The sequence below is a fragment of the Eleutherodactylus coqui genome, chromosome 7 (assembly GCF_035609145.1).
Source record: "Eleutherodactylus coqui strain aEleCoq1 chromosome 7, aEleCoq1.hap1, whole genome shotgun sequence".
Lineage (NCBI taxonomy): Eukaryota > Metazoa > Chordata > Amphibia > Anura > Eleutherodactylidae > Eleutherodactylus > Eleutherodactylus coqui.
Genome location: NC_089843.1, coordinates 64,917,685 through 64,941,003, shown reverse-complemented (window position 1 = coordinate 64,941,003; position 23,319 = coordinate 64,917,685). Strand labels below are relative to the sequence as shown.

The 23,319-nt window shown below is 46.5% G+C and overlaps 1 protein-coding gene across 8 annotated transcripts in view; it reads right to left on the bottom strand.

The window, feature by feature from the left end:
* Positions 1-13,776: 13,776 nt before the first annotated feature.
* The window catches only part of APBB2 (amyloid beta precursor protein binding family B member 2), a 324,093-nt gene continuing 314,550 nt past the window's right edge, over positions 13,777-23,319 (bottom strand). For all 8 annotated transcript variants that reach the window (XM_066573153.1, XM_066573149.1, XM_066573154.1 and 5 more), the window contains 2 exons: positions 21,635-21,811; positions 13,777-20,235 (listed from right to left, as the gene is read on the bottom strand). In XM_066573153.1, the coding sequence (XP_066429250.1) occupies positions 20,068-20,235; positions 21,635-21,811 (345 nt within the window). In that variant the 3' untranslated portion in view covers positions 13,777-20,067. The remainder of the gene's footprint in view (positions 20,236-21,634; positions 21,812-23,319) is intronic.

Genomic DNA, 23,319 nt, shown 5'->3' with positions numbered 1-23,319 from the left:
TGGAGCTGCATTGAAAAATTGTGACCATGTGAAGCATTGGATTTCAATGCGTTCATTCATGTGAGCGATTTTGGGGTGCGTAAAAAATCCCACCGTCAAAATATATTTTGCCAAAAAATGCTGGAAGCTCCCATGAACTGCTATAGGAGCTGGAAAAAAAAGCAGGAGGTGGGAGATTCCCTGCTTCTGGCGATAAGAGAAGAAGATAGCTGACGCTATTGAAGCTATTAGAAGTCATTCTGAAGACTTCTGCCGACTGACGAATGTCTGCGCTGCTGCGTATTTTTCCCGCGATGCACCCGTGCGAATTGACGAGAAAATACTAATGAAGCTCCGGGCTCAATTGTGTCTATTCTTCATTAATGCGATTTTTGGTTGCGATGTGGCCAGCGTAAAATTGTCTACGCTCGTGTGAATGAGGTTTACTTGCATTCTTCACGTGCTTAAAAAAAATCACAAGGGATTCCAATAATAAAACTCGCATGACTAGCGCCATCCAATTTTTACGCCTGCGTAGGAATAATAGCAGATTCTCGAAGAAGAATTTCCCAAAAATAAGACATGCTGCAACTCCTCAATACTGGGCTACCCATCCAGGAGAAAGATCCCTCGTGTGCATTAATAAGGCCTGAACACAGGGACGTGTTTTTGCTGCCCCTATACAGCGGTGATAATCGCGGCCGTATAACGGAACAGAATGAAACCGCCGATCTCAATGGGAATTCTGGGGTTTCATTTTCACTACTGGGATTTCTCGTCTGTTAATACTGCGCCCAAGAAAATATTGGACCTGCCTGATCTTCCCCGCAGGTAGTGAACACCCGGTGCGGAGAAGACCGGCCAACCGTTATATTCCTACCCATTTTTTCAACCTCTGCGCAGAGCTTGAACTGCCAGGAAAGATAGTTCAGGAACTATCTTTACCAGCCAGAATACGGAATTATGGGGGCCTATGGGAGCAGCCGGAGCTAGGAGGAGGGAGGAGGTTTAGCAGCATGTCCGCTAAACTCCCACCCTTTTCCCTCCTTCTCTCCACCCCTTCCCGGTTGTTCGCAGGGGGTGGAGCTAGTTGCTAAGCTCCTGCTGCATCCTGCCCCCTCCTATTGCTGGCAGCCAATAAGGGGCTTAGCACACTAGCTCCTGCCCCGCCCCTTTGCCAAGAGCCGGCGAGAGGGTGGAAAAGAGGAAGCCCGATGGCAATCCGGGCTTGGCGTATATGCAGCGGGCCGAGGCTGTCTGAACGGACGCACAAACGACAGATTAGTGTGCCCCTTCACACGTTTTTACAGCAGCGGCGGGCGCATGTAAAATGCCTATGCTTGTGTGAATAAGCCACTAGGGCTTAAACAGACTACCGTGATTTCATGAATCTCATGCCCACTAAACGTGACTTAGCGAAACCCCTGATTTCAATCATTTAGCCTTGACTAGCGTAATTCTCGTGCATTAATGCTACACGTGAGAACAGACAGGACTTGCCCTCTCTGTCTTGTATGTGGTACTTCTACGTGTGATGAAGAGGGCACGACTTACCTCCCACCTTTTTTTCTCCGCCTCGTGCGTAATAGTGCGAAATTTGAACTGTCAAAACCGAAAAGGATTTTGACTAGTTCATGCGCAACTACACTCGGCAGCGGTGAGCGCATGTGCGCATACACCCGTCTGATTCAGCCCTTAGGGCGGATTCAGATGGCCTTATGTGCAGTTGTGCATGCCTCAGCGCCACGTATTTGCACAGTGAATGAGGTTGAATGAGGTAGATTTGCGCGCGGATCGGCACATAGCTCTGTACCTTTTGCACACACAGGGCCAGTTTCCAGGCACACATGACACACCCCTTCTGTGATTTGAACGGCTATTTAGGCTAATGAAGTCCGGATGTGTCCTCTCCTCACAGAATTGCGCAGTGTATATTGCATTTGCGTGCGCACTGAGCGTGCTCTTGCGCATCTGCCATAGACTTCTACATGGGCCTTCGCAGACAGCTAGAGCTGTACTACATTTTTGCACACAAGCAAACATTCATGCGAATGAAGCCATTGATATGAAGGGGTTCTCTTCTCTGCTTATTACTCGCGTGTATTTCATTTTACGGTTGTCTGAATCCGCCCTTTGACAGGTCTATTTGGCCCTGGGGAATCTGTTTTCCTGCTCCCTTAATGGAGCGCGAAAGCGGAAACCATCAGGCTGGTTTCAGAGAGTGTATTGTAGGACGTCCGTAACAGACGGACAATTGAAGGTCATCAGTATTTACCTTTGTATATTTTAATTTCTATTGGGCAGATACTGATCCGTATTTGCCCAATAGGAAATAATAATATAGGAACAAACTGAAACCAGCCAAAAAGCAGGGGCGTAACTATAGAGGATGCAGGGGATGCGGTTGCACCCGGGCCCAGGAGCCTTAGGCCTCCTTCCCACGAACGGATTTATGCCGCGTAAATCCGCGGCAAAAATCCGCTGCGTTGCCCCCTGCTATTAGGTTCTGTTGAACCTAATAGCACAATGCTCACGATGCGGAATTCCACCGCGGAATTTCGCACCGTGAAATCTCCCGTCCTCACCCGCAGCATGTTCTATTTGCCGCGGGTGTACGCGCTGACGGCTTCCATTGCAGTCAATGGAAGCCGTCCGTTCACGCTATCTCCTGCTGCAACCAGCGGAAGATAGCGTGAAAAAACGCTTCCCCACCTACCGCCGCGCGTCATATGACGCGGCCGGCGCGTCATGTGACGCGGCCGGCGCGTCACGTGACACGGCCGGCCGCGTCATGTGACGCGGTGGGCGTGTCACATGACGCGACGGCGGTGGGCGGGGAAGCGTCTTCACGCTATCTTCCGCTGGTAAGTATGGGGTCTCTGGGGGGCGCCGTAACAGGCTTCACTGCGGAATATTACGCGGCGGAGCCCGTCACGCTCGTGTGAAGCCGGCCTTAGGGGGCCCATATGGCCTCTCTTCTCCATATAGGGAGCCCAGTACTATGAATAAAGCATTATAGTTGGGGGCCCTGTTACAGGTTTTGCATCGGGGCCCAGAAGCTTCAAGTTACGCCTCTGCCTAAAAGTGATGTGAACATAGCGTAATATTGTTAATGCTGTGAGCTCTTCAAGGGGTTTTCCAGGCAGCATCGGCCGTCAGTGCCGGGATAACACTGGAGTCGAAGTGGAAGCCGCTGCTCTGACCCTATGTAGTGGCAGGCACTTATAATTGTAGGTGCAGCTACCACTGCTTTCAGTGAGACTCCAGCCTGTAATTACAAGCGCCGGCCACTACAAAGGGTCAGAGCAGCAGCTTCCATTCCGACCCGACATTACCCCAGCACTGGCGGCCGGTGCTGCCTGGTAAGCCCCTCTAACTATGAATTATGGAAATTCGACCAACGTTCTCGTGTCTCCGCTCATGAGATGCTTTTGTAGATCTCTGTTGCTGAGAACGTTAAATGTTAGTCGCCTGCGGCCGTCACCCGCTCGGTTTATCTCCACCGTTGTAGGCAACACATCATGTAAACAATGTATGGAGTATTTTTTGCTTTGATGAATTACTTAAAAGTACTAAATAATTTTAGTCTTTTTCGACGCGTTTTTTCCAAGGGTGATAATGAGAATGAAGCATAATTAGTTGATGGTCTGTGCGAACAATTTTTAGCTTGTTTAATTTATCGCTCTCATTAGAAGCTGTCCTCCAGGCATGCAGGCAATCAGCAGCGAATTACTGCAGCTAATAACCCAAGTCTCCGCTCTGTCGGAGTATTCCTCGCACACCAGAAATGTCAGAAACACGGTAGGGAGCGATTACCATCAGATATCACATGCCGGCCAAGTGTTTGCATAAGGAGAGCAAAATGTCCTCGCGGGCGGCGCGCAATTCAGTACAGTAGAGATGGACAAATTACTCTCTATGTATAAAGGCCCTTTGGCACGGAACGCTTCTCTGCCGTTTAATAAGTGCCAATCGGCAATATACCTTGTTGGTCGGGTGCTCGTTACTGTGGCGGAGAACTACTACTATGGGGACAAATGATTAATACGTCCGTCTTCCTACTTACATGAGGAGCTGCGATTTCTGGATGCCCGTATCGTGGGCAAAAATCACATGGGCGAGAGGCAGCCATGATTAAGTCACAGCTGCGTCTCCTGTTTTCCTGCCCTTTCAGACAGCCGGGCTGCAGCCTGGAATACCGTCAGCTGGGGGGAGAGAGGTCAGCTCTGCTAAACGTCCTCTCCCTCTCCGTCCCTCTCCAGCCTATGGGAGCTGCTGTGAGGGGGAGGGACTTTAGCAACGCAAGCCGCTGCTAAACTCCCTTCCCTTTTTTGGCGACTCCCATAGGAGACGCCAGGAGCAACGGCACGAGACGGAGGCACGAGCAGGGGGCTGAAGGGGACAGCGGAGCAGCTCAGCAGCCGATACTGGCGCCGAAGCAGGTGCGGGGGCAGCAAGGAGAGACCGGAGCGCAGTAGCCGGCGCCAAGAGGCCACCAGGAGTCCAGCGCCAGCAGTAGCGGAGGGGACCAGAACGGAGCAGCTGAGACAGGAGGGCAGAGTGAGCGGCCGCCGGGACAGCGGGTGACGTCACCAGGAGGAGCAGAGGAGTGGAGGAGCTGATAAGTATCTTCTGTGTGTGTTTGTGAGCTAAGTGTGTGTTTTCTGTGTATCTGGTTAGTTGTGTCTTCTGTGTGTGTGTGTGTCTGGGGGTCTAAGTGTTTGTGAGGGGAAAAAAAAAATAAAAAATTTTTGTGACCGGTTGCGCATAAGTGTCAGCGGGTAAGAGGTTGCACAGAGGCAGCAGCGTGTGAGCGGTTGCAGCAGCGTGTGAGCAGTTGAGCGGTTGCAGCAGCGTGTGAGGGGTTGCAGCAGCGTGTGAGGGGTTGCAGCAGCGGGTGAGGGGTTGCAGCAGCGGGTCAGCGGTTGCAGCAGCGGGTCAGCGGTTGCAGCAGCGGGTCAGCGGTTGCAGCAGCGGGTGAACGGTTGCAGCAGCGGGTCAGCAGTTGCAGCAGCGAGTCAGCGGTTGAGCGGTTGCAGCAGCGTGTGAGCGGTTGTAGCAGCGTGTGAGCGGAGTGTGAACAAGTCTATCTTCACTACTTCCACAAGTAAATTCTAGATCCCCATTAGGATGAGCTCCATGCCTGGCAATGTCATCCAGTGTGCTACTTGTGCCATGTATGCGGTCCTTGATCAGCCGATCGAGGGTGCATACTGTTGTGCAAGATGCATGCACGTCGCACATTTAGAAGCCCAAATTCTGGATCTAAATGAGCAACTGGCAACACTGAGAGCCATTGACATCATGGAAAGGAGTTTGGTGCTCACTGAGCAGGCACTCACTGGGGTAGAGGCGGGGGCGGACGGTAGTACGGAAGTGCATGGGGAGCAGGCAGTCAGCTGGGTGTCAGATAGAAGGAGGCGTAGAGGGAATAGATCCAGGGAGGCTGGTCCTGAACTGGCACAACCCAACATGTCTGCAACGTTGGCAGGTGAGGGCGATGCCATTACAGAGCCAGCACCGCTGCAGCACGACATGCCCTCTGAACGCCAGGGGGATGACTGCTCCAGTGAGACGGGGATGGGGAGTGCAGGGCAGGCTAGACAGGTCCTAGTGGTGGGGGACTCAATTATTAGGGGGACAGAGAGGGCAATCTTCCATAAAGACCGGGATCGTCGAACGGTGTGTTGTCTTCCTGGCGCTCGAGTTCGACACATCGTGGATCGGATTGACAGATTACTGGGAGGGGCTGGTGAGGATCCAGCGGTCATGGTGCACGTTGGCACCAATGAACAAGTTAGAGGTCAATGGAGGGCCCTCAAAAATGATTTCAGGGACCTAGGGTCCAAGCTCAGGGCGAGGACCTCCAGGGTAGTTTTCTCGGAAATACTACCTGTACCTAAAGCCACGCTAGAAAGGCAGCAGGATCTTAGGAAGGTAAACAAGTGGCTTCGGAGTTGGTGTAAGAAGGAGGGATTTGGGTTCCTGGAGAACTGGGCTGACTTTGCTGTCGGCTACAGGCTCTACCGTAAGGACGGGCTGCATCTTAATGGGGAGGGTGCAGCTGTGCTGGGGGATAAGATGGCTAAAAAGGCTGGAGGAGTGTTTAAACTAGGGACTGGGGGGAGGGTAAAATGAGAAATAGTGGGGTAGCCAGTGTAACTAGTGATCTGGGTCCAAGCAAAGGGAATGGGGGTCGAGCAGGGGGTGGGGTTAGTACAGTTAGAACTGACAGATCAGCCATAAGTACGAATAGCAACAAAACAAATTTAAAAAACAAAAAAAATGATATAAATTGTATGACCACGAATGCAAGAAGTCTGATTGGTAAAGTAGGTGAGCTTGAAGCGAGAATGACTGATGAAAACTATGATATAGTCGGAATTACGGAAACATGGCTTGATGATAAGTGCGATTGGGCGGTGAATTTGCAGGGGTACAATCTCTTCAGAAGAGACCGAAGGAACCAGAAAGGGGGAGGGGTATGTCTGTACGTCAAATTGAACTTGAAGCCGAGGCTACGGGAGGATATAGGAGTAGGAGACGAACAGGTGGAATCTCTGTGGGTAGAAATACAGGGAGGAAAAAAATAACAAAATCTTGATAGGGGTCTTCTATAGACCACCAAAAGCAACAGAAGAAACTGAAAACTTACTACTAAGGCAGATAGAAGAGGTGTCAAAGCGCAACGCAGTAATTAGCATGGGGGGCTTTAATTATCCAGATATAACATGGGAGAAGGAAACCTGCAAATCTCACAGGGGTGATAAGTTCTTGAGAGTAATTAAAGACAATTACCTGAACTAACTTGTGCAGGAACCAACAAGAGGGAGAGCCATTCTGGACCTAGTACTAACTAACAAACCGGAACGTATAAGGGGGGTGCAGGTTGAGGGGCACTTGGGGAACAGTGACCACAATATAATCAACTTCCAGCTGTCAATCAATAGGAAGCCTTATCAAGGAGCGACAAAGAAACTAAACTTTAGTAAAGCAAAATTTGATGAGCTTAGAACTACTATCGGTAACATTAATTGGGACAACATCCTCAAAAATATCAGTACGGAGGAAAAATGGGAAAAGTTTAAAAGGATCCTAATCACCTCATGTGAGCAGTTCATTCCCTTTAAAAATAAAAGAAACTCAACTAAAAGGAAACCAATGTGGCTCGACAAGACGGTAAGAGGGGCAACAAACGAAAAGAAGAAAGCGTTCAAACTACTAAAGCAACAAGGCAGCGAAGAAGCGCTAAAATCATACAGGGAAAAAAACAAAATATGCAAACATACGATCAAAAATGCCAAGGAGGAAGCAGAAAGACGGATCGCCAAAGAGAGCAAAAACAACCCGAAGCTATTTTTCAACTATATCAACAGCAAAAGGATTTGCAGGGAGAGCGCTGGCCCTTTAAAAAACAATGCAGGAGAAATCATTGATGATGACGAAGGGAAAGCAAATCTACTAAACAGTTTCTTCTCAAGTGTATTCACAAACAAAAAGGAAATGCCACATGAGATGCAGGGGAATAAAATGAACCCCTCACAAAATATCTCATACCTAACGCAGGAGGAGGTGCGGAAGCGTCTAAAGAAAACTAAAATTGATAAATCGCCGGGCCCAGATGGATTACACCCAAGGATACTAAGGGAACTAAGTGACGAGATAGCTAGGCCGCTATACCTAATATTTCTGGATACTATCAAGACCGGTGTAGTACCATTGGATTGGCGCATTGCCAACGTGGTTCCAATTTACAAAAAAGGGAGCAAAAGTGAGCCTGGTAACTACAGGCCAGTAAGTCTCACTTCAGTAACGGGAAAAATTTTCGAGGGGATTCTGAGAGACGCCATCGATGAGTACCTTAAGGAGAATAAGGGAATAACTCCTCACCAGCATGGATTCATGAAGGGTTGCTCATGTCAGACAAATCTGATCAGTTTCTACGATGAAGTAAGCTCTAAGCTGGACCAGGGAGAATCTATTGATCTTGTATATCTGGACTTCTCTAAAGCCTTTGACACCGTGCCACATAATAGGCTAATATACAAAATGAGGCAGCTCGGACTGGGCGAAAACGTTTGTAAATGGGTAAAAAATTGGCTGAATGATAGAAAGCAGAGGGTGGTAATAAATGGTTCGTACTCTGATTGGACCACAGTCGCTAGCGGGGTGCCACAGGGTTCAGTATTAGACCCGATTCTGTTCAACATATTTATCAATGACCTGATAGAGGGGCTGCACAGCAAAATATCAATATTTGCAGATGACACAAAATTATACAATATAATTAATGGAACGGAGGACAATGTGCGGCTACAAACGGACCTAGATAAGCTAGGGGCTTGGGCAGAAAAATGGCAAATGAAGTTCAATGTTGAAAAATGTAAGACTATGCACATGGGCAGGAGAAACGGATGTCACAAATATTCACTTAATGGGGTACCGCTGGGGAAAAGTGATATGGAAAAGGATCTGGGGGTATTAGTGGATAATAGTCTAAACTGGAGTAACCAATGCCAGTCAGCTGCTGCAAAGGCAAATAAAGTCTTGGGGTGCATTAAAAGAGGTATAGGGGCGAAGGACGAGAACATTATCCTTCCATTATATAAGGCACTTGTCAGACCTCACATGGAATACTGCGTACAATTCTGGTCACCGGTGCTCAGGAAAGATGTCACAGGGCTTGAGGGGGTTCAAAGAAGGGCAACTAAACTAATAAATGGAATGACGGGACTGGAATACCCAGAGAGGCTGTCCAAATTAGGACTATTTACTCTAGAAAAAAGAAGGTTAAGAGGCGACCAAATAACCATGTATAAGTACATGAGGGGACAATACAAGGATCTCTCCCATGATCTGTTTACACCCAGGACCATGACGGTAACAAGAGGACATCCGCTACGATTAGAGGAAAGTAGGTTTGATCACCAACATAGAAGGGGATTCTTTACTGTAAGAGCAGTTAGACTGTGGAACTCTCTACCGGAGGAAGTGGTGATGGCAAAATCCATAGAGGAGTTTAAAAGGGGACTTGATGTCTTTCTGGAGAAGAAGGATATTACAGGATATAAATATTAGGTTAATTGTCAATCCGGGTATACAGGCAGGTAGGAACTATTAGGGGTTGATCCAGGGAACAGTCTGATTGCCATTAGGGAGTCGGGAAGGAATTTTTTCCCCAAAAGGGCTAATTGGCTTCTGGCCTTGGGGTTTTTTGCCTTCCTCTGGATCAACACAGTAGGATAGACAGGCTGGACTAGATGGACATTGTCTTCATTCAGCCTTACATACTATGTTACTATGTTACTATGTCTATGAGAACGGCCGATGTATTCCCGCAAAAGATAGGACAAGACCTATCTTTTCCGTGTGCGTGTTTAAAATCGGCTGGCTGGATTGCGCACTGTATGCGCTGTCTTTTACGGATGGCCAATTTCAAGCACCAAAAAAATTGCCCATCTGCACCAAAGCGTTGGAATCCAATGCTTCAGATGGTCGCGATTTTTGGATGGCGTTTCATCATGGCAAAATAGTCTACATAAAACGCTTGTGTTAAAGAAGCCTGACTCATATGATCATATGACAGTATGTGTTTTTACGTACATCCAAACGTGCTGAAAAATCGTATGAATGAAGAATAGCGGTGATCAATAGAGATGAGCGAGTATACTTGCTAAGGCACATTACTTGAGCGAGTAGGGCCTTAGCCGAGTATCTCCCCGCTCGTCTCTAAAGATTCGGGGACGGCGGGGGAGAGCGGGGAGAAACGGAGGGGAGATCTCTCTCTCCCCCCCGCACCCCGCCACAACTCACCTGTCACCGGCGCCGGTCCCCGAATCTTTAGAGACGAGCGGGGAGATACTCGGCTAAGGCACTACTCGCTTGAGTAATGTGCCTTAGCGAATATACTCGCTCATCTCTAGTGATCAAGTCTCGATCTTTAGCCGCGTATTTTCTGCCGTTCATATGGGAGTCTACAGTGCATTCAGGAGTTAAGCTTTGTATTATCAAGAAATCGCGGCAGAATCGGTTCTTTTATAAAGAAGCATTTCAGAGTAGGGATTAATGGAGGAAACTGGAAGAACTGCACTTACATTTCCAATGTCTTATTGTTAAAGAATATGTATCTGCAGAACAGGATCACTTCTTACTCTTGTCGGCGACCAGGTGGAATAGACTTGGATGCGGCTATAAGCCCAAGGTCCTGTCTGTAGTCTTCTCTCTGCGTACATTCCGCATCCCCTGTGGATTTAGCAGGCCGTTTATTTCTTGCATTAACCCCCGTCACCTCCAGTCAGGTCCACCATCTCTATTTCAATTAGGAAACACTTCACTGCACGGACCCCGACCGCAGCCGCCGCCACAATGAATGTGACCCCTACCGAATTCCATTAGTATCCTGCCCTGATTAAAACCCTAATTCATGGTTTCCTTCGCTTTAATGTTGCAACTTTCAATTACAGCCCACACTGGAGGCGGAATATTGTTGCTACAGAAATGATCTAAAACAATACAGTTGCCTAGAAATAAAGTGCAAGCATCCATCTTCATCTGACGAGAAGCAGATTGGAAATGTTTCCGGCCCTCATAGTAACGTGCCCATTATATAACATCCAGAAAATGTATGAGCGGTCTCATGTGCACAGCTGTATAATACACGGGTGTGGTGCTGATCTGTAATCCAGTGTACAAGTATTCGATGGGCCCATAATGAGCTTTCAGATACGCAAAGGTATCACAACTGCGTTGGTAACTAAAAGTACCTTTTACGGAACGACTGTATAAACACCCAACAGCCGTTGCAGCCATTAGCAGTCCTGGATTTCCATACAAGAGGGATAGTCGGCCACTGAATCGAGATGGGGTGCACTGAAGATCTCTTCCGGTCACTCGTCTCCACTCACACTAAAGAGACGGTTGTCCGAAGACTGAGAAACTCCTGTTTTCGGCCCACATTTTTGAGCCCCCAATAGGCCAATGAGCAAGAAGTCTCTCAGTAGTCGTTCCATTTCAGCTCACTGAAACGGAACAACTGACGACTTCTGAGTGACTTCTCGCTCATTACCCTATCAGAGCCTCCATGTATGTCGCCCATCAGTCACCCATTATCACATCGGCATGGGCAAATATTGGCCCATGTAGTACATTAAAGGGGTTCTCCGAGTTAAGTAAAGGGCAACTCAACGGGTCCCCCATGGTGGTGCAAAATAACAAAGGAGCTTATAGTTACAACTCCCCATTTGTTCTCTGCTGTCTGTCTCATGAATTGAGGCAAAGCTTTGCTGAATGTGCCTACTGAGATATTTCTACAGGAAGCGTGGTCCATATAATGGTGCCACCACTGGTACAGATACTATAGACTACAGAGATTCGGCTTGGGTGGTAGGGGGAGCATCAGCATGGGATTCCGATACCAGTGCAAGACTAAGGGTCCTTTTACACAGGCCGACTGGCTATCGGACTCGCATGTTCCTCCAAATGCTCGTTTGCCTGACAATTGTGTAAAGGGGCCAACAATCAGGAGCGAACAGTCATTTGTTGGCGATTGCGAGCATAAAAATGTTTGTTGATAGGCGGTACATCGCCTTGTGTGAATAGGGTGATGTACAGCCTGCCGGTGGGGATGAGCAGACCTACTAGCTATTGGTTGTCCTTATAAGCCATTTCTCGGTCCGTGTAAAGAAAGAGAAGCAAGCACTGAACAGATCCGTTTTGACTTTCGTCGCTTCTGCACATGCTCATTGAAAATTGGATCCATTAAACAGACAAGAAAAACAGAACCAAAAAAACCCCTTCTATTCAGTTCGGTCACCCACTGACTATAATGTAAAAAAAATAGAGAGCAGAGAGAAAGGAACTGAAATGATCCGGCAGCAGACTCAGACCCTGTGCTGCCCGGTGACCCCCACGTTACCGTCTGGATTAGTCTTTGTGTGCTGCGGACATGCACATGCACAGTGCAGAGAATGCCGTACTGCCGATGACACAGATCAGCGGCGATTTCAAAGTTGATATTTCGGAATAACGCGGGTCGGACGGCTTCTATTGACTGCAATGGAAGACGTCCATGCGAGTCCCGCATGAAAATAAAGCATGCTGCGATTCTTCCTCCATGAGCAGAAATTGCAAGTGATTTCAACTCATGGGCATGGAAGAATCATTTTACATTGCATGCTATAGACGGTCATGAGGGGAAATCTATGGCCATTCCGTAGCAAAAATCCGCCCGTGTGCATTGGGCATACTGAAGCTCGGGATATCCCACTGAAATCAATGGGAAGGAAAGCAGAACCATTTTTTTCCATTTTGCTGCTTCTCTAACGGAACAGCGGAACAGAAAACAAAATTGTTGATGTGATTTGGCATTTAAACTTGTTTTTTTTTTGCTTTAAAGCGGTTTTCTAGGACTTTAATTTAAAAAAAAGTTAAAATCAACAAAAACTGAACACTCCCTTATCCCGTCCACTTCCTGTTCAGCACCGCACTGAACCAGGAAGGAGCCATCCATTGTAGACATGACCACTCAGCAATGATCCTTCTGTGGCCGCTGAAGCCTGTGAGTGGCTGAGTGGTCTGCTGCCCAATGAATGGCATGTTACTGCCTCCATCTTCTTCTAGGTTCCATGCGGTGGGCACCGGGGCTGCAGCGTTTGACAGGGAGCGACCGAGATACAAGATTATTTAATTTTTAATTGTTTTAACTTTTTTTTTTAAGTCCTGGAAAACTCCTTTAAAGGAGATGTCCCGCGCCGAAACGGGTTTTTTTTTTTTTAACCCCCCCCCCCCCCGTTCGGCGCGAGACAACCCCGATGCAGGGGTTAAAAAAACCACCCGCACAGCGCTTACCTGAATCCCGGCGGTCCGGCGTCTTCATACTCACCTGCTGAAGATGGCCGCCGGGATCCTCTGTCTTCATGGACCGCAGGGCTTCTGTGCGGTCCATTGCCGATTCCAGCCTCCTGATTGGCTGGAATCGGCACGTGACGGGGCGGAGCTACACGGAGCTACACGGAGCCCCATAGAGAAGAGGAGAAGACCCGGACTGCGCAAGCGCGGCTAATTTGGCCATCGGAGGGCGAAAATTAGTCGGCACCATGGAGACGAGGACGCCAGCAACGGAGCAGGTAAGTATAAAACTTTTTATAACTTCTGTATGGCTCATAATTAATGCACAATGTACATTACAAAGTGCATTATTATGGCCATGCAGAAGTGTATAGACCCACTTGCTGCCTCGGGACATCTCCTTTAAGTCTCCTACCTCCTGTAGGGCGATGTCGCAGATTTAGGGCTTATTCCGACGTGCGTATATTGGCCGGGTTTTCACGCCCGGCCGATATACGCTGTCCCACTCTGCAGGGGGAGGAGGCCGGCCAGGCCAGGAGCAGTGCACTGAGCATTCGCCCCCTCTCCGCCCCTATTTGCAATGGAAGGGGGCGGGACGGGGGGCGAATTTATTGCAAGCAGTAGCGAGGGGCGGAGAGGGGGCGGGAGCTCAGCTCAGATATACGCACGTAGAAATAAGCCCTTAGGCTGTAAGGACATTTATAAACCCATGTTGTACCACCATGTGCTTCAAATTACAAAGCAATTATAAGAACAGCTTTCATAAGACTGTGGGGACTTTTCTATGGCCCACCCTGTATTATGGCAGAACAATCCCATAGAAGGCAGCATACAAGTGCCTACGAGTCCATCATAAGGACTCCTTGTACCAATGTACTTGCAGATGGCAATACTTATACATCAAAGAAGAATCTCTGTGACGAGTGAATAAAAACCACGAGATACAAGGCATAGTGAACATGGCTGTTTATAGAGCCACTGCATACAAAGAATGCATAGATAAATGGACTCTTACTAACACGTTGGCATTTAGTCATACATACAAACCACATACATACTTTTTGGCCGTAAAAAAAAGTGACTTTTTAATTACAATTCATTTTACAAAATAATTCTTTAAGTTAAAATATGCAAAGCTATTTTTAAAACAAAATATCTGCAAAGGATTGGCGATTTCCCATAGATCACTGCTTCTTCCACCGTGTGTGTACCTGCAGGAGAGAGATCAGAGAATATCCAGGCATACACGTCATTGTAATGTACAACTCTACGCAATCCAGCCGGCGGTCCTGGATGAAGCAGTCCTTATAATACAGAAGCGGATGTGGACGATGCTGGAGCTACAGATATTAACAATCCATTTACATTATTTATAAGGTGGTGGCTTCTTGATTTGGAGGATGGATCCACTCTAGACAATTTTGGGGAAGCTTTATTTCTGTCTTTTTAGGTCTAAAAACCACTGCGAAGAGGATTTTCCAGATTCAATTTCCTAAAATTTTTAGACAGGGTTTTGGGGGATTTTTTTTCTTTTGTGGTTTTTAAGTGCAGCAAGCGTTTTATTTTTCTTTGACTTCGAAAGTGAATCCCCTTTCGCCTTAAGAAAACAATTAAAGAAAAGTAATGCAAAAGAAATGTGTGCAGTTATGTGTCATTTCGTACGGATTTATAGAAACAGTTATAGGACTATATATTTTCACGAACTGTTTCTTTAAAGCTCGGGCTACATGGAGGCATTTTGTAGTACGGCTTTCCAATTTTAAGGGGGTTTTCCAAACCCTTTTTTGCTAAAATCAAAAATCTTTTTTGATCAAAAAAAGCTCCCAAATACCTTTTTGTAGGACAAAATACTTTGGTGGACTCTCCCGCTGTTGCATCAGGTTTGCTGACATCCTCGTCTTCTGGTGACGGCCCTCCTTGCAGCCCAACAGTACATTTCCCAGATACATGGGCTATTAGAATAAGTTAGATCTTCCCCATAATAAAAAATCCTGATTGGTGGGGACTAACAAGCCCAGACAAAGTAGGTTCTTGTCATTTCTCACATTGTGCAAGTGCAGTGTTAGATGGAACGGATGTCTGGAATAGTGATGAGCAAACTTTTAAAAAATTTGGTTTGGCAGTTCATCAAACTTTTACAAAAAGTTCAGTTCAGTCTGAAATAGTTCAAACCGAACCAGACGTTCAGCAAACCCCCTAAAACTGGTTTAAAACACTATTTAAGTGCTGTAAAAGCCCTGTATAACACAATAAGTGCGTTATACCGGGCTTTTATTGCTCGTGTACAGTGTTATACACCAAGGTTGAAGACTAGTGTTGAGCGAACTGAACCCATAGACTCCTGTTTCGGGAAGAATTTTTCTAAAAGCTTGATATGGATTCGTGCTGTACTGAACTTTTAGCAAAGATTGAACCGAAGCAGGGTTCTACTGGTTTGGTTCATTCAATGCTAGTCTCGGACATCTGGCCCTCCTCTCTCGGTGACACAAGTGATGACACAACATTCTGAGACATGACAGGAAGCCATGTGCTCTCAATGGAACAGTGTGTCACTGGAAGTCATTGAATTGAGAAACAGATATGAACAAGCAGCACTCCAACTCCACAAGGGCAGGACCACCAAAATATGCAGAGCCACGGCAGAAATGAATCCGGACAAAATTCCTAATCATGTAATAGAAAACATAGAGTCCGCGGCAGCATAAAATAGATGCAAAAAAACATAGTTTTTATTCCTACATAAAAAAGATAGCTGCAATGTTTTGACCTGTGGTCAGGTCTTTGTCAAGCATAAGGAAGTAATTGAATGGATGGTAAGCAGGATCATGTAACTGTTGGCCAGAAAGGGGAAAACAGATGGAACTGAAACGGTAAGTGCATTATAACTGTATAGTCATGAGGAGGTAGGGGAGAATGGACCTAGGTCATACTACAACTGGAAAACCCCACTATTGTGTGTCAGCTGCCGTTCTCATCAGTTTCTTGCAGTACTAAAAGTATTACCCTGGCATACAGCTGTAGCTGGATAGTTAAAATTGAAAGTTGTACTACAAAGTCTCTGTGCGGCACCAAGGCTTGATGCAGGCCTTCACACAGGCCAATTCATCCCCCATACAGCTTCATCAACATCAGCAGTAGTACCAAACCATGCCACTGCTATATTGACAGCTCTATTTGCTTCTAGATCTGTCCACACCAATAGAGGACCCAAGGATCAGCTTGATCGGCAGGGATCCAAGCGGCGGACCCCACTGATTAACTATTGTTGTCCTATCCTGAGATCAACAGTTGTAAAAGTCCTGGAGGACCCCTTGAATGCAGAGTTGTTCAAGTGCAGTATTAGAAATGTTAGTGGACACATTTAAAGTGGTTGTCCAGCTCTGATGAATTATACTCAGGATATGTCATCAGTTGCTGATATACGCTGCCCCTCTGATGCATTGGTATACAATGCATCAGTTCACATGGGCGTATTTCCTGCGGCGTAAAAGCGCCCAGCCGACCAAGATAGTGCATTCCGGCCGGGTACTTTTACGCCACTGGCAGCAGCTGCATAGGCTCCTAAGGGAGCCTATGACAGCTGCCGGAGAAGGGAGGTATTTTAGCAATGTGACTGCTAAACTGCCACACCCTCCCTTCCTCCTCTCCGCCCCTTGCTGGCCATTTGAGGTGGGGGGGCAGGGCGGGGGTAGAGCTAGTTGCTAAGCTCCCGCTCACTCCCATTGCTGGCTGCGACAAGGGGCGAAGAGAGGGTGGGAGTTTAGCACACTAGCTCCTGCCCCGTCCGGCCTCTTCCCCTTGCCGAGAGACGACGAGAGGGAGGGAAAGGGGAGACAGTTTAGCAGAGCTAAACTGTCCCCCCCCCCCCCCCCCCCGCCCAACGGCATTGCGGGCTCGGCGTATATGCGCCCGGTCAGGGCCATCTGGACGGGCTTGCACACGTTTCATTTGTGCAGCTGTTCATGCGTTTTTACGTCGCCGGCGGGCAAACGTAAAAATGCTGACGTCCGTGTGAATAAGCCGTAAGCATATGAATTGTTTTTAAATCCTGGAAAACCCTTTTAAATAGATTTTTTTTATTTTTGGTAGACTTGTCTTTTATTAATTTTCAATGATTGTTCCTAAAGTCTTTAGTTAGGACATATACATGCAATATCCGCCGAAACGATCACAGGGTGTCTCAATGCTGGAACCCCGGTGATCAGCTCCTAATCTGTGAGGGAACCTCACTGCAATTGAAATTTTAATGCAGCGCCATCACAGGAGAAATGAAGCATTTCATAAATCTCACTGAAATCTATGGACTGTTTATGTAATGCATAGATGTGCTGAGTCCTCCAGAGCGAGAGATGCTTTATCTATATGCTCTCTGCTTTGGCTAAAAGATGAGGATCCTGAACAGATGACTGCATGCCTTCTGAATTGGGAGAGGTGAATAAGCCTCTGCCAAACACCTCTGGCGTCGGCTTATCTCCACGAGTGATACTGAAATCCAATCCTTACCTATGACTTCTACCATCAGAGGAGTGGATGGTTGACTGATCTTGCCGAAAACTGTGGATTCAGCTGACAACAATTTGAAAAGGTTGTCCAGGAATACAACAAAAGGCCGCTGTCCATGCAGCCTGCGGATACCAGTCCAAGGACTGGGGAACACATCTCTAGACCAGAGGGTGAAGGGTCAGAGCATAATGCCCACGGTTTGTTCCTGTCGGGCTTACCATCCAGCCCAACAGGCTCTGACTCCACCGCGGCCCTGTCCCCTTCTCCTTCCGGTCTAGAGATGCATTCACCCGTCCTAGGCCAGGTTTCCTGGACAATCTCTCTAATGTGTATGGCCTGATGTCACCTTCCACACAACTTCCATTGTTTTCAGTGTCTGATGAAGTGATGCCAGGTTGTGATAGACAATTTGTTATCAACAAACCTGACATAAAACCTGGCAACTCATTAGACTGCAAATAAGGAGGAAAAAATAAAATGTCTAATAATTAGTCTCTTAAATAAAATGAATGACTAATTCAATTAGTGAATGCAGCTGCAATTTACCCATCATGTTGATGAGCTGTTATAATTAAATTTGTGCACATAATTAGGTAAGCTTTTCTTTCCTTGGAAAAAATCAAATTGTGTTTAAAACCAATAAACTGCTCAAGGACATCACTAAGGAACAGTTAATTGTCTGAGAAGGGTACAAGAACATTGCTATGCACTGCCCACAATGCTGAATCCACTGATAAACTACATGAATCACTGCATGAATCACTGCAGAGTTTAGATAGGACATATACGGGGATTTCCTCTTCAAGTGGGTCTGACATTTAGCACACATTTCTCTTATACAGCACTCCAAATTCCCCGCATAGAGATAAAATATGATATTCTAGTTTCCTGCGGCCCCCACTAGAGGGAGCTCAGGAGCTTACTGAATACTGTTTGTACATAGAATACAATGAAAAAACAGCAAGCAGAATGTTTATGAGCTCCCCCTAGTGGCAGGAGTTTATATGTAGAGGATTTGGAGCTTTGTATTAGAAAAAAAAGCTTTACCTGCTATAAAGATATATTAGGCAAAAAAAAAAGGTTTCAAAGATGGACATTATTTGGTATATCCCAAATCTATGTCTGTATACAGCCCTTTTTTGTAGGCTGCTCATTCCTTGGCATCATTTTAAAGTTCATCTACACTATCCTACCAAAAGTATTTGGATGCCCCTATATGTAGAATTGGTCGCATCATGTCCCATGTCCTAAACATACTACATAAGATGCAGACCCTTGGAGGTGTCAGCCAAAGTTTGTGATGGGTGCTACACCCTATTGGATATACTCTGGGAATGGCCAGTAATACTTCCAACAAGACAACATGCCTTGCCACAAATCCAACACTGTTTTATGTTGGTTTGAGTACATGAATGTTCCACCATTGGACTGGCTGCACAGGGTCCCAACTTGAACCTACTGAACATATTTGGGATACACTGGAAGACAGGTCAGTAAACATGAACAGCGTCTATCTTCTCTGAGAGAACTCACTAGACATTTGCAGGATGAATGAAGGGAAATACTAATTGAAATGTATCAAATGTTAAAAGAAAGTATGCCATGAAGAGTATCCAATGTCATTATGGCCAATGGAGCCCCACTAAGTATTAACATATGGGAATAAATACTACTTTCGATTCTTGCTGAGGGGTCCAATGACTTTTGGTAGGACAGTGTATAGAAGACTTGAAGACAGTGTTTATACAGTCCTAAAATGGTTTAGCAAATCGCATGGCCTATACAGAGTTATGGTCACCAGTATACTACCAAAGACACCAATACGGACAGATCGGAACATAAACCATGAAGACAATACAAGTTCTCCACCACGAGCAATTGACTATGTTGCTACCTTCAGTCAACCCCCATAGAACTGGTGCCTATATAAAGACTGTGCTACGCTGAGAGTGTATGTGACTTGTATCACGGAGTGTGCGATGAACACGGCTTCTCTAATAACCACAGGATGAAGTGTAGGATCACTGGAAATATTAAAAAGAGATTATCTGTATAATGGAGTCAAGCAGGAGGTGGTGTGGAATGCAATGCCCTTAACAAGCTGAATTGTCCATTTCTTGTATGTAATTATCCGACCACCCCGGGGAAGCCCATCCACGAAACGCCTTCAGTTCACGACATGATGTCTTTGTGCAATTAATGATTAAGTGCTGGCAGCGCAGGTAATAAAAAGCCCAGAAATCTGCTCCGCTGATACTTGGACCGTCAACGGCGATCAGATAACAGCATCTTTTGTGTGAGCGAATCCCAACGAGGAGCAGGATGGCGACTTTCCTGAATAGTGGGATGAGTCAGTGAGCTATGGGATGCGTCGTAATCCTCAACAACAATGGACTCCATGGCATTTGTTAAGAGAGTGCAGAAAATGTCACCTTGTCATGAAATGTTTCTCATATTTACAATCGGAAACAGACCATCCAATGCATGTAATAGGAACCACTTATAGGAGAGAGGAAAATAAAAAGGTATGAGTAGATATATATTTATATTCATGCTTCTTTTGTAGTACGCCATGGTGTCGGAACGAGAACATGCTTGTCAAACATCAGATTAAGGGAAATTCTCTGAAGAGAAAAGCAGCAGCTTAATGGAATGCTGAGCCGCGGTTTACTCCGTTCTACGGCTACTCTTACTTCAGTAGACACGTAAGGTTCAAGTGTTCTTTATCTCTTCTTCTGGCTAGGGCATATCAGCCACCGGGCGTTTCTGTTTCAAAGTGTCAATCAGGGATAAAACACCACGTTTTACACTGGTGGTGACTCTCCTTGTCACAGAGTCTGCAGGAGGTGGCGGTGGCTGTGGCTTCTGGGAAGGAGGCCGGGCAACCAGACACTTCTGATACCGCAACTGCAAGAAACACAGGGGTCCTTGTGTTAGTAAAGAAAGCCAACATGTCTACGCTCCATATTCCAGATGCAAGGACATATCTAGGCAGTTGATTAGTGAAAAGAGAATTAAAGAGGTCCTGTCATATCCTCAGGTCAGCAGTAGGGCTGGCTGCATAGCTTTGCTGCTCCATTGACGCTAGTACAGCTTGACTTTTGTCTCTACACCGTACTCCATTTCCTGACACCAACACCCATCAGTTTTAGCACTTTGAATGAATGTATCAAGTGGGTGTCAATGGGTGGCATCCGATTGTATAGACAATGAGCGATTGGGGCCATCCACCTGACCGATTCAGTTGGAAGTCATGGCAATGGCATCTTCTAACATGGAAACATTATAAAGGTGAGGATTAGATTTTAAGAGAACTTCTTAAGCCCTCGGGTCAGCAGGGCTGGTTGCATAGCTTTACAGCTGCTGTCCTGCTGACTCTAATGCAGTCCAGCAACAAACTTAGTTAGTTTTGACTTCAGACTTTGAAGTGGATGATCCCCACCGCTCACTGTCCATCAAATCAGGTGCTACCCATTGACAGCTGTGGGGACCATCCACTTAACAGATTCAAAGTCGGAAGTCAAAATGAACAGAATTTGGTGCTGGATTGCACTAGAGTCAGCAGGACCGCAGCTGCAAAGCTATGCAGCCAGCCCTGCTGACCCGAGGGCATAAGAAGTCCTCTTCAAATCTAATCCTCACCGTTATAATGTCCCTGAAACATGTTAGAAGATGCCGTTAGTGGGATTCAGTGTGCAGAATCTATTACCGATAACTAGAAGGCAGGGACGGCAGTTGATCACCAGGTGCCACGCCCCTTCTTCATAGCTTTCTACAGTGTTTTGGAATTATGTCAGCAGGAATGTCATTGGAAATTAATGGTGCTCTGATGTATGTATGACATTCTAAAGAGTAGCTGGACTTTTGTGAAACTTTTGACATGTCAACAGTTTTGATCAGTGGAGGTCCCACTGCTGAGACCTTTGCTGATTGCTAGAACAATGGGGCTACAGCATTCACCTGAGTGCTGTGCCCGTTGAGCTATCTTTGCTGCTTTTTGGCTGCTCCTGGCAGCTGAAGATGGCCTCGTAAAGGTATATACAAGGTGAATATACACCTTTATGAGACCGTCTTCAGTTGCCGGGAGGAGCTGAAAAAGAGCAACGGCAGACGAGGGGGCCCAGCAGTCAGGTGAGTGCTACAGCCCTCTCGTTTTAGCAATTAGTAGGAGTCTCAGTAGCCGGAACCCCACTCGTCAAAACTTTTGACATGTCAAGAGTTTCACAAAGGTGCAGCTACTCTTAAAGTTTCAAAGTATGTTTAGGAACTTCACTAATAGATGACATCTGATGGAAAGTCTCCTTACCATGCATGCAGCTTGCACCGCTTCAGAAACGCTTGCTGCATTGGGTTCACACCAGAAGACATGAGTCTCAAAATGCTGATTGCCTGTGTCCATGATGAAAGCAAATGTATGGACATCTTTCCCAACACCCATGAATGATAGGAAACGCACCCGACATTCTACTAAGACTTCTTCATCCTGCAGGAAGCAACGCATCACATTTATTATCTCAGCTTATACAACATCTCAGTACAAACCAGTAGAATCTACCACCCTACCCCATCATGGCAGCCTTCCCTGGTAACATGTGTTTTTGCGGAAGTGGCCCCTTTAACCCCTTTAGTGGCATGCCCGGAAAATCTCCACTAATAATAAACCTGCAAATAATAAACCTGCCACTGAAGGGGTTAAGCAGCTTTAATGCAAGCGTTGCCAGATTTCACATACCATGGAAGTTTAGCATTACAAAAGTGAATAATGTAATGAAGGAGCTCTTCAGCCGGGATTAGTGCACATAGCCTGAGCTCCATCAATACACTGCAGTACACTGGGTGCTACTAGGAATAGCTCCTTACTGCAGTGCATGGGAATAGAGTCACATTGTAAGACAGCAGTATTTCCAATGTATCACCATTCTTGCATTCCCTGGCTGCGGCGTGTGCCGGCCTCGGGGGCTTTCCATTTTCCTGTCTGTGCGGTGGATAGGTGAAGCAAGCAATCTATTTACGGATAGAGCGTGGTGTGAGCTGATGCGTGAACGTCTGTGTATGAGGGATGCTGAAACAGGGAATGAACAAAACAACAGAACAGGGAGCATGTGAACAAATAAGCCAGGAGGGTGAGGGCGGCTTCACACGGGTGTATGCGTTTTTGCGAGCAACTCAGCACAACGTATTTGCGCTATGAGGGCTTATTCACATGAGCGTGTTTGCACAGAGAATAGAACTGTGTTCATTCACACATGCAAAAAAAAGAAGGCAGCATGATCTATTTTTGCGTGCATTAGTGTACCTAAGGCACCACAGCAATCTACAGGGGTGCGCAAATGTGCACCCCATCCTCGCAGGAATGCGCAATAAACTGCACAATTTCACAGGGAAATCCATAAGACCAGGGGCTAATTAGACTGCACAGTCTTTTTGATTACGACGCGGGTGTGTCCTGCGCCAATGTGAACGGTAAAGTTAGAGTATAGTTAAGGGCTTAAACAGACGAGTGTATGCACAAATACGCTCACCGCTACGGAGTGCATTGGTGCGCAAACAAGTAACATTTTTTTTTACTGTTTAAGTTTCACGCTATTGCGGTCGCTAAAAGAAAAGCAGAAAAATAACTCCTGCCCAATCCTTTCATGCGAGGGCGCGGCCTATCCTTTCTTGAGCGCTGTAATATTGCGCAAGAATCATGCAAGCTGAAATAAAACCATTGAAATCACTGGTTTCATTTCGTCATGTTTGTGATTTTCATGCCCTCAAAACGTGACAAAAACACGTAAAATGTATGCGCCCGAATAGACCCCTGTGAAGGAGCCCAGAGGGTAAGCCCCCTTCACACGAGTGTATTTGCGTGCGCATGAGTGTGGCGTTTTTGCTGAATGAATCATGCTTTTTTGCGTGCGCTTTTTCCTGCTTAGACTGCATGTGCATATGTGGGCATCAAAAAAATAGTCTCCGATTGAAATGGCTAATTAGTAGAGATGAGCGAAC